General features: G+C 38.8%; 1 protein-coding gene across 8 annotated transcripts in view; it reads left to right on the plus strand.

The window, feature by feature from the left end:
- The window catches only part of SLC25A21 (solute carrier family 25 member 21), a 477,598-nt gene that overhangs the window by 437,970 nt on the left and 24,467 nt on the right, over window positions 1–15,161 (plus strand). For all 8 annotated transcript variants that reach the window (XM_041760088.1, XM_041760085.1, XM_041760086.1 and 5 more), the window contains one exon: window positions 12,047–12,211. In XM_041760088.1, the coding sequence (XP_041616022.1) occupies window positions 12,047–12,211 (165 nt within the window). The remainder of the gene's footprint in view (window positions 1–12,046; window positions 12,212–15,161) is intronic.

Genomic DNA, 15,161 nt, shown 5'->3' on the forward strand with positions numbered 1-15,161 from the left:
CTAATATTTGCAGTGATATTTGGCACTTTAGTAGAGATTGATGACCTTGCATTTCTCTAGTCTTTGTTTTGTTTTCTATTTCCTTGAATGAAGAGAAAAGGTAGTGAGGAATAGAAATAGAAGGAACACTTTTCAAATGTCCTGTTGAAATGGAGCAGCCTCCATGAAATCTGTTCAAGGAAATTTTGATTTATTAGACTGGAAGATTTACCAACGAGAAGAAAATTTTTGAGCTCCTTCTCCTCTGTGGCTTCATTTTCACCGTGGCTTTCATTTTACCATTAGGAAGCTTGTCAGGGCAGCAAGGAGGGAGCAAAGGAAACCATTCAACTGCGGTCCTTTATCAAGACAGCACCTAACCAGAGGAACGCAAATGGGACAGAGAAACAAAGAGCACTCAGGGAAATGAGAATAATGAGTTATCGCAATACCCCTGCTCATGCCTAATGTTCTTTTTCTCTTCTCTGCCCTCAAGGAGGTTCTACAATGAGGCCAAGTAAGAGCTGCTAATGTGTTGCATGTGCTAAGGCCTTGCTAGAACACAGTAAACACTCTTCCAGCCTAACACAAGAATGCTGCATGTGTACATGTTCCCAGCTCACTTACATGAGTGCAGTGTGTAAACTGTTTATGTATATACAGGCAGGCATTTTTTCAGTGGGGGAGAACAGGAGCTTGTTTGGGGTCATTTCCTCTGCAGAATCCACTGAACTGGATTCATTTTTAGGCATTTACTTAGACAAAACAAAAATTTTCAGTACATTATAACCTTTAACTAGTCAAACATGGACACACATGTCAGCATTTATTCCCGGCAACTATCAAAATTCAGTAGCTGAACTCAATAGGCAATGTTGAATCAATAGGCAATATTGATCCAACTGGAAAAGTAGTTAGCGGTACAGAAAGTAATGGAACTATGCTTTCTGCAAGGAAAAAAAAAGAGAAAGACAGTGGAAGATGACATGATAAGAATAGCAAATTTGGATCTAGTTCTTTAAAAATAACTAGTAGTCATGTTTGGAAACTGTAGCTATTTCCTATGTCTTTTGTCTAGGACCCACTAACTTCAAAGCCTTCCTCCATTGATTCTTTTTGTTAATCTGTGCCTGGGTTGGATTAATCCAATTGTTAGGTGTGCTTGCTTCAGCATTTGTATGGCCAAGAAAAATTATTGCTTTCTTCACTTTGTGGCTTTGTTGGCTATCAAGAAGTATGTGTGTTGGAGGTGGTGGGTGGGGTGGGAAAGGGAAGAGAAAGGAAGAAAGGAATTAATGTAATGATCAATGCATTTAAAGATTCTATTTTTTAGGAAAAAAAGTTTTAGTTCAGGTACAAAAGTAATGCATATTTATGTTAGAAAGCACAAAAAATAATATTATATATATATATATGTGTGTGTGTGTGTGTGTAAACATACTAGAAATGATTTAGACTCCAGGACAGTGCTGGCCAATAGCAACATAAATAGTAAACCACATTTTCTGGTACCTATATTTAAAGAGGCAAAAAGAAACATGTAATTAATCTAATACTGTATTTTGTTTACTTATTTTTAAATCTTTAGCCCAATACATTCAAAATATTGTCATTAAAGCATGTAATCAGTATAAAAATTATATGAGATATTTTACACTCTTTTCATATTTGGCCTTTAAATCTCATGTGTATTTTATGCTTACAAGCACACTTCAGCTTGAACCAGGACATTTCAAGTGTTCAATAGCCACATATGGGTAGTGATTTCCTCACAGGACTGTGCAGGCCTGTCATGCAAAGGAATTCATACAAACCTCTAAATTGTGATCATCTCTGGAAAGGAGACTAATGTAGGGGAGCAGAAGAGTTTAAGGAAAAGGCCTGTGTAGTTGAATGTTTGACATGAGAATGTATTCAACATTACCTGTGAACATTTACATTAAAAAGTAACACTTTCGGGATCCCTGGGTGGCGCAGCGGTTTGGCGCCTGCCTTTGGCCCAGGGCGCGATCCTGGAGACCCGGGATCGAATCCCACATCAGGCTCCCGGTGCATGGAGCCTGCTTCTCCCTCTGCCTATGTCTCTGCCTCTCTCTCTCTCTCTCTCTGTGACTATCATAAATAAATAAAAATTAAAAAAAATAAAAAAAAGTAACACTTTCATTGCAGAAAATTTTAAAAATACAGAACAGTACAAAGAAAAGTATGTAATCCAGAAGAAATGTTCTATGGCTCTGCCAGGATCAAGCCTCCCTTTAGGAAGAAGGTTGTCAACTGATTTGGGTAGGAACAGCTTGCCGGCTCATCTTAAGGCTCAATGTTGCATAATTCAGTTTCTATTAATTCATTTAGAGTAGCAGAAACCCCTGTTTTTTTCCTGTTCTATAATTTCTAAAAAAGTTTAAACCTTCCATGCAGACCATCAAAGAACATATGTAAACAGAGCTGTCTAGAACAGGAAGGCAACTGGTATACTGGCAGAGTAGGGTTGGAAAGAGATACACCCATGATGCTCTTTGCCATTTCCTAACATCATGACCTCGAACAAATCACATGTAGTTCCCTCAATGATAAAATGATGGTGATCAGTCCAACTGTCTTACAGCAAGGCATTTCTGTGGAGTGGCTAGGAGCACCAGCTCTGGAGGCCATTCTCTGTCATTGACTAGATGACAAGCTCATGTTTCCCACTCTGACTATAGTCCAGTTTCCTGTTTCATTAGGAAAGAATTCTAGTAATAGCCACATTAAATGGTGTAATGAGGGTTGAGAAGTGTATGCAAAGCTGGCAACACAGCCTGTGATGTAGTGATGGTTTAATGTATCAGTCATTGTTATTCCATGTTTTTATAAGAATTTAAATATGATAATATATGCAAATATCTTAACATAGAACATGGTACATGGTAGGCAGTCAACCAATGATACCTATTTCAAGATGCAAGTTGATCTTGTAAATGCTTAAGTTTACATAAAGATATTTATCTTGAGAGAGTACTCCAATTAATATTGGGCAGCACAGCTGACCCCAGCTGTGGGCATGTAGACAGCTTACTGAGCGTGGTTAGTTTCCTCCCTCAGTCCACATTAGGCCATTCTCAGCTGCCGATACGATCCATTCAGACTGAATTGTTGATCAAGCCTTAAGGGCTGGCCTTTAAGTTACAGTGCCTATTGACAAGGTCCTTAAACTCAGATGCAGGTCTCCTGTCATAAACAGTAGTAGCTGGATATCCATTTGCTGTAAATAACCAGCATATAGCAGCATTAGAGACGGACACTAAAAACATCTGAAGCCAGTTTGGAAAGAATTCTCCCACAATCAAGATATTCTTCCTCTGGGCAGCCCCAGTGGCTCAGCGGTTTAGCACTGCCTTCAGTCCAGGGTGTGATTCTGGAGACCCAGGATCGAGTCCCACGTCAGGCTCCCTGCGTGGTGCCTGCTTCTCCCTCTGCCTGTGTCTCTAATAAATAAAATCTTAAAAAAAAAAAAAAAAAGATATTCTTCCTCTGGAATAGTTGTACAAAATCAACGTGTATTTTTTTTTTAAGTGGAGGGGCAGAGAGAGAGAGAGAGAATCGTAAGCAGGCTCCATGCTGGGCAACACAGGGCTTGATCTCAAGACTCTGAGATTATGAACTGAAACAAAAATCAAGAGTTGGACGCCCAACTGGGTGAGCCACCCACATACCCCAAACGTGTATTCTTGATCAACCCTTCTTAATCACTTCACATGGAGGCTGTGACTTAAGCTCATTTTAAGCCTTTTCTGTTAATTATGGCTACCAATTGTGGCGGAACACTAAGTGATTGGGCTGTAGGCAGAATGGCCACATGGCCTGACAGTACCTTGAAGAAAAGCAGCAGTTTCTTCAGAGGCTTATTTTATAGATAAGTAACTCTTACTATTCCACCAGTAGTGAAAGTTTCTTAGGCAGCCTGTCTACCCTTCAGCCATTCTACTCTCGAGTCTTAGGTATGAACCCCTACAGATTCCTACACAGTAATTGTGGATTTTCCTATTTCACCAGCCAGAGGTGGTGAGTCAACATGATCCTTTAACGATGAACATTTCTCAAGGAGTTGCTGCAGCTGAGAGAAGCTCTGCAGTGGAAGACAGCCTAGGGCGACCATGGTCAATATTAATCTTAATAATCTTAATATTACACTTAACGAGGGGTGCCTAGGAGGCTCAGTCAGTTAAGTGTCTGATTCTTGATTTTGGCTCAGGTCATGATCTCGGGTCCTGGAATTGAGCCCCAAGTAGGGTTCTGTGCTCAGCAGGGAGTCTGCTTCAGGATTCTCTCTTTCCCTCTGCCCCCCTCTGTCCCTTCTCTCTCTCTCTCTCTCCTTCACTAAAATAAATAAATCTTTAAAAAATATGTTACACTTGGGGCAGCCCGGGTGGCTCAGCGGTTTGGTGTCGCCTGCAGCCCAGGGTGTGATCCTAGAGATCCCAGATCAAGTCCCACGTCGGGCTCCCTGCATGGAGCCTGCTTCTCCCCCTGCCTGTGTCTCTGCCTCTCTTTCTCTGTGTGTCTCTCATGAATAAATAAATAAAATCTTTTATATATATATATATATATATATATATATATATATATATAATTACACTTAACATCTTGTAGGATATATATATATATATATATATATATATATATATATATATATATAATTACACTTAACATCTTGTAGGCAATGATTGGGTGGTAAAGGTGAAGCATAGGAAGATATCCCCCTGGGTCCTGTGGGGAGGGCATTGCTGGTAAAGGCCAGGGTGGTGTCCTCTGAAGAATGGGTTCCTGAATGGGGGTCCCTCTGGCTGGGGTCCAAGGGAAATACTCAGTGAGAAAAGAGACTGTGTCTGTTATATTCTTGGAGCCCCAAGTGCAATTCCCATGAGGATTTCCAGGAATGGCAGGTGACTTGCTGGCTCCAAATGCCTGGGTTCTCCCTTCTGTGGTCTAGGCTTGATTCTCTAGCCAGTCAGAAGTATGTTACCCATAAAATATGCCTTCCCACTCAGTTTAGCCATAAACCATTCTAAAAATACAAAGACACTGTGGTTCATTTGGTTCCTGATACTTCCCTCATATCCTTCCAGCTTCTGGATAAAGTATTTCAATAGGTGTGCTTGTCTGGCCTCCACTTTTTAAATTACCACCGTATCAGTCAAAGACTATAATCCCTGCCACACTTCCTCCAGTTCCAATACCAGAATCTTGGCCAGCATCTTAAAATTCACAGTGAATAAAGAAAACCGGTCTCTAATTTAAATATGCTTGACCTTCTGTGGGGAGCAAAGTAATCACAGCTTTGTCATGCTCTGGTTTGGTTCAGTGGGTGTAAAAACATGTTCAAATAAAATCAGGATAGACCCAAATTTCTCCCCGTCCTTCAAACTAAACCCAAGCAAAGTGTTGTTCTGGTTTGTAGCTTCTTTGGCTTAGGACTAGGCTTGCCTGAGGATTTTTCTATTGGAGATGGTTTGCATATCCAGTCTTGCCAAAAGTGTGACTTTATAGCTTGTTGTCCTTATGGGACCTTTCTCCCCTCTAACTGGGTGCATCATTCTTTAATCTATATATTTATAAGACCTAGACGTCCCCTACCAATTGTGCTAAGCCAAGTGGTGTTTGGCTGGCATGCTCTCTGCAAGCCTGGAAAATGTGAATTTCTCCCCAGGAGCAAAATCTTGTATGAATTGTTTCCCAGTTTTTCTCTCCACTTTGAAATCTACTTCAAAGTTATGATTTGGCTAACGGGTTGTATTTTCCTTCCCTTGAGGTCTATAGGATTTGCTTCTGATGTGTGGATGGGGCACAGGTTTCCTTCTACTCATTTTTATCTACATTGCATATGAACATAATCATTCTCACCCCCAAATACGAAACTAAGGCTTAAGTGAATTGCAAAAGCCTGTCTCCCCTCTATTTAGTCTTTAAAGATGTTCAGCCCAAGAAAGGAATAATTAGTCTTCTACCTTTAAGATCGAATTGTAATTTTAAGGTCCAATGAATAGACAGCAATTGTGTCATTGGTGGTAGAATCTTTAAAGATGGGGATTATTTTTTAGCTAGTTCAGGGTTTGATTCTGGTTCTGGATAACACTGCTAGATATAGTTCTATCCACTTGCTTCTGGGAGCTCAATAATCTAATAGAGATCAATGAGATCATATGTGAGATCACAAAGCTTAGTGATTATTTTCTCCATAAGCAATTAACAAATGTTTAAACTTAACTATATTATGTAGAGTCAACAAAAAGTAAGTAGAAGGACTGCATTTTGTGATTATCTCTTTCAAGAAAGAGGGAAGTTGAGTTAGAGAGTGAGCGTGTGGCTCTATTTACAGATAGTGTGAGAAGCCAGTTTCAAGGGCATGTCAACATTCATGATGATGTACTGAGTTAAGTTCAAATTTTTCCTGCATTACTATGTGAAACACTGCCTGGAAACTGTTCAGTACATAAATTATTTCTTTCCAGTCTATGATTCTTGTGGGCAGGAAAGTGAATTATGTATATGAATCCATTCCTATAGTTATCTTTCAACAATACCTAAGGCAGCAGCCAAGTTGTCTCTCTATTATCATTTGCAGAAAATAGACTTCAGCCTTCCATTCCGCTCTGCCAGGAACTCTAGATTTTTGCTTTCAGAATTGAGACTTTGAAGTAATGATAATAGCTACCATTTACAGAACATCTACTATATGCCAGAGACTGTGTAAGATGCCTTACATGTTTTTTTCCTTTATATGATTTTTTAAATTTACATAATTTTGCAAAATGTAAAAGTAATACATTGGGTTTTTCCCCCCACAAATCACATAATATAAACCTGTATAAAGAAAAAATAGTTGATGATTTCTATCAATACTTCCCTCTCATTCCAATGCTTTGGTAACTGCTTGTGCATCCTTCTACTTTTTCCAATGCCCACACATACTTGGTATTTCAAATTCTCTTACTACTCCTGTAAGATAGGTGACTTCCTCTTGGTTTTAGAGAGGGAAAGTAAAGCCTAATGAAATCAGTAGCTCTTAGGAACCAAATGTTAACACAGAGTTCTTTTTCTAGGCAACCACACTGCTTTTATTGGGATAAAGAAACATGGGTGATCAGGAAACTTAAGGGGAAGTCAGAAGTGTTTCTGGAACCAGGAAAAGGTCTCCTTCCTTGATGCTAGTTTTTTCTGAGCAGCTCCCACAGCATAGTTCCCTTCCCTCCTGCTCAGGCAGCAGTGGCAGGGGCAAGGCACAGCATCAGCATCTTACCACCTGGAAGGCCCTGTGCTCCTCCAGGGATGGTTACTGGGCGGCAACATTGTGTTTTTGGAGCTTTGTGGTGCAGCATTTGGGAAAGTTTGTTTATGGCAAATTACCATCTGCTCACAGATTGTTTAAAAAATAGACCCATTCTTCAAATGTAAACTCTAGATAGAGTATAATTATATTTGGGTTGTCTTTTCATCCATAAGCTTGCCCTATTAAAATAAACTATAATGATGAATTAGTGAAGTATCTCAGCTAAAGAAAAGTAGAAGTGTGGGATTTTGAGCCTAATTCCACTTCTTTCACTTATATTTTATTCTCAAACAAAAGGAAGGAATTTTTTCCCTTTTTTTTTTCAAATTTGTGAAAATACTTCAAGACCTTATTTGAGTAATGAAAAACATAAGTGATCTTCTATCTCCTGAGGAACCAAGGTATTTTCCTACTGAAATGCAGCAATTGGATCTCCTCTTTTTTAACAAAGCAGTATTTTTCTGAAGGCCCAGATATGGACACTCACTCCATTGTGCAAAGGTCTCATCCGGTTTGCTTTACAGCCATGTGATGAAATTCAATGCAACACTCTATTCCTTTGGCTCTAAAATACAACAAGATTCACCTTTCCCTGGGAAGCAAGTAAAGGAATGCATGTGGAGCGTGCTGTCTTTTGACATGGTGTGCCTAGAGCTCTTCTCTGGCTTTAGGAATGGAGGAAATTCATTGACACACCCCATGTCTACACTTACTGGCCATACTCTGATAGCTATTTACCCAAAGAACAATGCCTGCTTCCCACACCTCAGTCCGTGATCTCACAAGCTAATCAGAGCCAGCTATGGTCAGTAGTCAGATGGATGAACTCCAGAAAAAATAGCTCAGGCTGCCATAAGTCATCTCAGTGATTTGTTGGTAATACTGGACTCTCAGTGAGTAAGGAATCAGTGCCCTGGAGTGGTGCAAAGAATCTCCTCTTTAATTAAGCCTCTTAAGGACTTCTAAAACAGAAATTTGATTCCATATTTCATAACCACTGTGTGGGTATAAAAATTATCAGCATTATCTCTCCAAATAAAAATCAAAGCAAAAGTATTTAGATTTCTAGACTATACACAAAGTACCATACTAGACATTTAGCACAGCACATGGCACCTAGTAGACACACATTCAACATTTGTTGAATAAATGAATGCATGAAAGAACAGAGGGTTCTCAGAATTAGCAGTTGGAAATAGCTGAAATGAAACTTTAAGACTTTGAGTTACGTCAAATGGAAATACTCTGGCAGGTACCAGTGTACTGAGGATTTTAATAAACCAGTGTGGAGAGCAGTGTGATATCACAATATTAGCTACATTCCAATCCACTTATTCTCCCCTGCTTGCATTCTGGTGCAGTCAATGAGAAGTACATCCAGGAAGGTTATAATGCAATTTGGCCTACAACTGGTAACTAAATATGAAAATTGCATTGAATATAAATGTTGGAAGAAAACTGAACTGGTGGGTGACCTGCTGGGCTGGATAGTATTGGAATCATTTGGCTGATGATGCTAATCAGTCACCATTTTTGTTTTGAAATGGAAGCCCAGTAATCAAATAAGTTTAGTAAAATTCTTTGTGTTTACAGATCTCTAGTCAAAATGATTCTACATTTTCCTATTTAAGCATCCCAGTGGAAGTCATGTTTTGACTTTCTAATTAAATATTTGCTTACATGTGTGTGACACAATGTTGTTGAATGAAGCAAAAAGCACACTTCTACTTTTTATGGGAATTAGAAAAGAACTCAAGGTTTTTTCTCTATTGTGAGACCCCAAGAAAAATATATTTGGCTCATGATGTATCTGTTACCTGTATTAGTTGGATTATCAAACTCTGAAAATCTTGCCACATATGTAGAAAAGAAATGAGTCCACAGAATGAGAACAACACTGGCTTAGATGCAGAATTCTGGTTAAGCTATTTACCAGCATTTTTACATTAGGACTGCTACTTAATAATTCTTGGTTTTCTAACCTGCAAAATTAGGAAACTATACCTGCTGCCCACATTACAAGACTGAGAAAAATGATCAGGTGTGTTAGGATGGCAAAATCATGCAATGTAAAAGTATGGACTTGGCGTGTGAGAGGCCTTAGTTTGAGCTCTTGGCACCACCTCTGTGATTTTCAGCAAGTAACACAACCTTAGTTTCCCCATCTGTCAAATGGGAATAATGATAATACCTGTCTCTCACACTTGTTAAGAGGATTAAATGACTTGATAAAAGTGGCAGGCATCTATTGTAATGGCTAATGTTGATGGGCATTTACTGTGTTCCAGGTACCTGGTAACCCACATGAATGTGCTCTCCAGGCTGTGAGTGTGTGAGGTGGAGGTAGAGGCACAATTGGTGACTTTTTCATTCCCAACCTTTGCTCTCATATGGCCTTGCTTCTATAGCCACAGACTTAAGGAGTAGAGAATTCTTACCAAAGATGTTAACTCTGAGGGATAGGGAAGAGACCATTTTACAGGATCTCCTGCTCTGGAGAGGAAAGCCCATGGGGTGAGGAAGATCCCTGGAGGAGCTCTCTATCCCAGAGGCTGGGTTTCATTATGCCTCAGAGGAAGTTGACCTTTTTGTCTTGCATGATGCACTTCTGGTAGACTTTGTCACAAGGGTCCAGGGCCCTGGGAAAAGGAAAGGACAGCCAGGAGGAATGAAAAGAAAGAGGCTAGTTATTCATGCCCTTTGTCTCCCTCAAATCAGCCTCCACCTTTTTAAATGTCATTGCTTTCAGCTAACAAGGAAATGACCTGTCATTTTATTATTTGAACTATTTTATTATTATCAACACAATTGTCATTATTATTAGTAGCTAATATGTAGTGAATCCTTACATAGGACAAAAACCCATTGACTTTGTTATCATCACAGCAATCCTATGAGGAAAATTCTCTTATTATTCTTATTTAACAGATGAGTAAAGTGAGGATAAATCAGAGTGGATACAATCCTCGCCCAAGGGATGAACACTGGGTGTTATACTATATGTTGGCAAATCGAACTCCAATAAAAAAAATATACAAAAAAAAAAAAAAAATCCTTGCCCAAGCTAGCAAGTGGGATCACTGAGACTCAAACCTGGGGCTCTCTGGCTCCAATTCGCTATTTCAAACTATTGTGCTACTCTCTGATTTACTTAATGACTCACAGCTAGAGTTCAAACTCAACTAGGCACTTGAGTTCAAAATCTACCCTCTGGCTGCCTTCCTTAGAGCAGGAGAGCAGAGCCTATGCCGTATGCTCTGTACTTCCAGAGTCGTTCCAGCAGAAATGAACTTCTGCTCAACTTGTCCTCAAGTCTATTTTGAAAACCAAAATAAATAATTTGTGTTGATAGTCAATGTGCCAGAACACAAACAAAAAATCCCGTTTTGTAGAGCAAAGAGTGAACTTTAACCTCCTGAGAATTTTTGTTTTTCCTATATGAAATGTTTTTTCATTATTTTAAGATACATTCTCATAAGTTTTTAAGTGTAACAAAAAAAGTTTCCTTAAGCTTAATACAATTTATTGTAATTAATCTTAAGTGTAAAGATGAAGTTGAGTGTAGGATTGTAGTCGAGTTTTTAAAACATTTATTAGCAAAAACTATAGGATTTACTATATAAACAAGCTCATTTAAATGTATCATGTTAATTACATAGCTATAAATACAAGTTGGATGAAAAACCTTGATTGGATTCCTTCTACTCTGTTCTGCTGATACAACCTTAATTGCAGGTGATAAGAAAACACTTTTAGTTAGAAAACACATCAGACTACATGACCACTCCAGCAACCTGCTCCAGTGAAAAATCAAACAAATGTCACATCAGTGCTTGCCTCATGAAAAAAAAAATTAAATACTGAGCATTTTCCCCTCTTTACTATTCAGTAAAAATTTAATGAGGAGAGGTATCCTTTGTACTGTAGCTCCAAAAGAAAGCAATCATTCATCTTTTCATTAAAACCCACGTGAATTAAAAAAAAACCCACGTGAATTGTTGTTAGTGTACTATAACGAATTATAAACTTCAAGGCAAACTACAGTGAGCTATGTAGCGTGTTCCAAAAGTAGCAATAGGAGTCCAGGAATCAGGGTATTTCAAGGTTGAGTAATCAATGGGAGGGCTGGGAGGAAGTAAATTAGAAGTAACCCACTACTCCTGGTGCCACTGATTTATCATTTATCACAAGTGATACACACACTGCTTGCACACCCTCTTAAGGAAATCTGCAAACAACAGCTATTTATCCATGCCCAATTTCTAACCTAGTGCCAGTTTCAAAGATTGAGGCAGACAATAATTCTAACATTCACTTTAGAAAAACATACTTAGAAAAGTAAATATGCTGGATTCGGGAACAAAATATAAATTCCTTTTGGACTATGCAGTTACAGATTACCAGTTTACCTATATGGCTAATCCCCTCCATTACTTTGGATAATCCAGAATTGGATACAGCTATTTACATGTAGGTAGTGATGATAGGTATTATATGACATTAGTTTCACTAATTCCACCAAAGATGTGTTTTTTTTTTTTTTTTTTTTGCCAACAATCTTCCCTTGAAGGCCTGTATGCATGCAATTTTGTTTACTTTTGGGGCTTCCTAATTTTAAAAGCATGGATCTAGGCATGATTATTCATGTTGGGGGAGAAAAAGTCCCTAATAATTCTGGCTTGAAGGGAAGCTAAGACGGTAATTTACTCTATTTCACGGTCTCAAAGATGATCTCTCTGGCTTTGTTCCTCTCTCCTGCAGCAACCATCCACGATGAGTTATGCAAGACACATCATTAAGACAGAAGGCTTGGGACTCCAGGGCCTCAACAAAGGATTTACAGCAACTTTGGGACGTCACGGAGTTTTCAACATGGTTTATTTTGGCTTCTACTACAATGTCAAAAACATTATTCCTGTCAATAAGGTAACTATTTAATAGATTAAAATCCTGGAGGAAAAAAAATCTCATCAGTGATTATAGCTCCATCTGTAAAGTGCTCATCGTGTGCTAGTCACTGTACTGCACACTTAACATCTAATTTGATCTTCATGTCACTGTTATTCATGGGATATTGTTAGGCCTATTTAGGAATTGGCAACTGAGGCTCAGAAAAATCAAGGAGGTTGTTAAGTAGTTAATAGCAAAGTAGAGACTTGAACCCAATTCTCACACCAAAATTCATCTTCTTGAAATGTGCACCATTATATCTGAATGCTTCCCTTGTATCACCAACAGGGGCTTCTAGAAACTGTATTATTGCTTACTTTTTATCTCAGAAGCATAACTTTCTCAAGAAAGTTGAAATTTTCATATTCTAAATAAATTTTGATCTCTGGGGGAAATTGTCAGCCTAAAATTTAAATTTTACCTAGATAGTAATTTTTAAATTCACAGAAGTTAATTAGGGTAAGCTGTAAAACCAACTCTATGAGGATCATACACTTTTCATGCAAAGTAATAATAAGTATACTTTTAATGGTAATTTACAAATGCTAGCAGTCTTCAACTTCTGCAAGATAAAAGTAGCACACGATGTCCTTTAAACCCAGCATCTTTTCATCTATAACAGCACAATATTTCTCCACCATCATATTGCTTGCTTGCATTGAAAATTGCCGTCCCGGAAGCACCCATTGGGAACACATTTTCCACATGCAGACAATTTCCCACAGAGGCTCAGTTTTTCATTTTCCTTAGAACAAAACTACTGATGGACTTTTATAAACCATAACAAAATGTCTAATATGGCTATCACCAGACTCTTCAACAAAGTTGATTATACCTACGTTTGCCCAGCGACCCCCCGTATTCCCGGCCAAGGCTTATCTTAAGTAGCAGCTGAATATGAGGGATGTTCCACATTAACCATCTCTTGGTTTTGCCTCATTCAATAGCTAGTTTTACTATATTTGGAAATCTCAGTTATTGAGTAGAAGCTTATGTTTGTTGGCCTGAAATCTGTGATTGATCACAGTATAGAGATACCCTTCCCCCACTGATTAACAATTCTGACTCCAGTGGTCCTCAGAGCCCTCCTTCTGTCCCAAAATTACAGAAATAGAATGCAACAGACACTTTGGGTTGAGTGACATGAGAGAATTCAACTCTTAATGCATGAGATTCTTTTTAGCAGGAATGGGCTAAACAATTTGTGGTACCTGGGACAAAATGAAAATATAGGAGACTTGTTCAAAAATTTTTAAGAATTTCAAGACCAAATAGTATGACGATAAACTGAGTTCTTCTAAGTGCAGGCTCTGGGTAACTGCCCAAGTCACAAATGCATGACCCTGTCTTTTAAGACTCTGAGATGAGTACTCTGTACAATATGGGAGAAGTGTCCATGCCTCCATCTCTCCAGCTATTTAGACTTGAAACAGATAGAAATCACACACAATGAAATAAATTGCATAAATGATCATATATTTTGCTACACATATTTGGGCATGTATTTTTAATTCTGATAGTATTGTAAAATGAATTTGGTTCTATTTACGAAAGAATTCACAAAGATCTATATATAGTCATATGTTAATAATGCTTTAAGAAATCCATGTGTAAACTTCATTCTGTAATTAATAATGCACTTAAGTTATTAAATGTTAGGCATTATGTAAACACAGAAGCTTAAATATTCATTTATTTTTTTAAATCGTCATGGTATCCTGAAACTATGGAAAACACTCATTTATCTTGCCAGTGTGCAGGGATCAGATCATATTGGCTCTTCTAAGCCACACTAAGGATCCTTACCTTTATCTGAAGGAAGCCAACAAAAGATTTTAAGCAGAGGAATTCCCTGATCAGTCTGGCTGCCAAGCAGAGAATGCATGGACTGGAGGTGGTGAGGGAAGGGCAGGGTGTAACATGGAAATGATTTCAAAGTGAAATGCTAGGGCCTCGGACTATGTCGTTCATGGTGGACACAAGGAAAAGTGGACAGATTTGAGAAATCTTCAGAAAGCAAATGTATTGGGTGTGGTGTTGATCTAAGAGGTGGTGGGTAGAGGTGATGCCTACGTTTTTGGCTTGAACAACTGGAAGGATGATGGTGACATTTACTGAGAAAGAAAACGGTTGAAAGAGAAACAAGTTTATGGGAGAATATCAGGGCTTAGCCTGAAAACTGGAAACTGAATTTAACTGCACTTAGAACTAAAATGCAGATGTTGGGTTGAAGATTGGATATTGGTTCTGGAGCTTTAGGGGAGAGATCTGAGCTGGAGATACACACTTAGAAGTCATCACAAACCGGGGTGCCTGGGTGGCTCAGTTGATTAATCATCTGCCTTTGGCTCAGGTCATGATCCCAGGATCATGGGATAGAGCCCTGCATCGGGCTCCCTGCCTATCAAGGAATCTGCTTCTCCCTCTGCTGCTCCTCCCTCCTCCTCTTCCCTCCTCCTCTCTCTCCACTTCTTTATTCCTCCCTCCTCCCTGCTCATGCACTCAAGCTCTGTCTCTCAAATAAATAAATAAAATCTTTAAAAAAAAAAAGTCATCATTAACCTGGGCGAATGTCTGTTTATTGGGTGAAAGATCTTGAGCCAGTCACTTCAATGCTCTGAACTTCAGCTTTTTTTTTTCTTGTATATTGAGAAGCTACCCAACAGCATTGAGGATTAGCATTAATAATATGTGAAGTTGTTTGTGAATTTTAAGGTTCCATGGAAGTGTTAGGTGTGGTGGTGCTGATGACAGTGATAGGGGAAGGCGAGAGGTGGTGAGGCGGGTGGTAGGAACAGCAGGCACATAGAACAGCACAAAGAATTTTTTCCCCAGGACTGTTCCTTTTGCACTTAAATGAACACTGCTTTTCTTGCCTAGAACAAAGTCATTGATTTTATGTGTTCTGTAATCTAAGCCTGATTCA

This window comes from Vulpes lagopus, chromosome 6 (assembly GCF_018345385.1).
Source record: "Vulpes lagopus strain Blue_001 chromosome 6, ASM1834538v1, whole genome shotgun sequence".
Lineage (NCBI taxonomy): Eukaryota > Metazoa > Chordata > Mammalia > Carnivora > Canidae > Vulpes > Vulpes lagopus.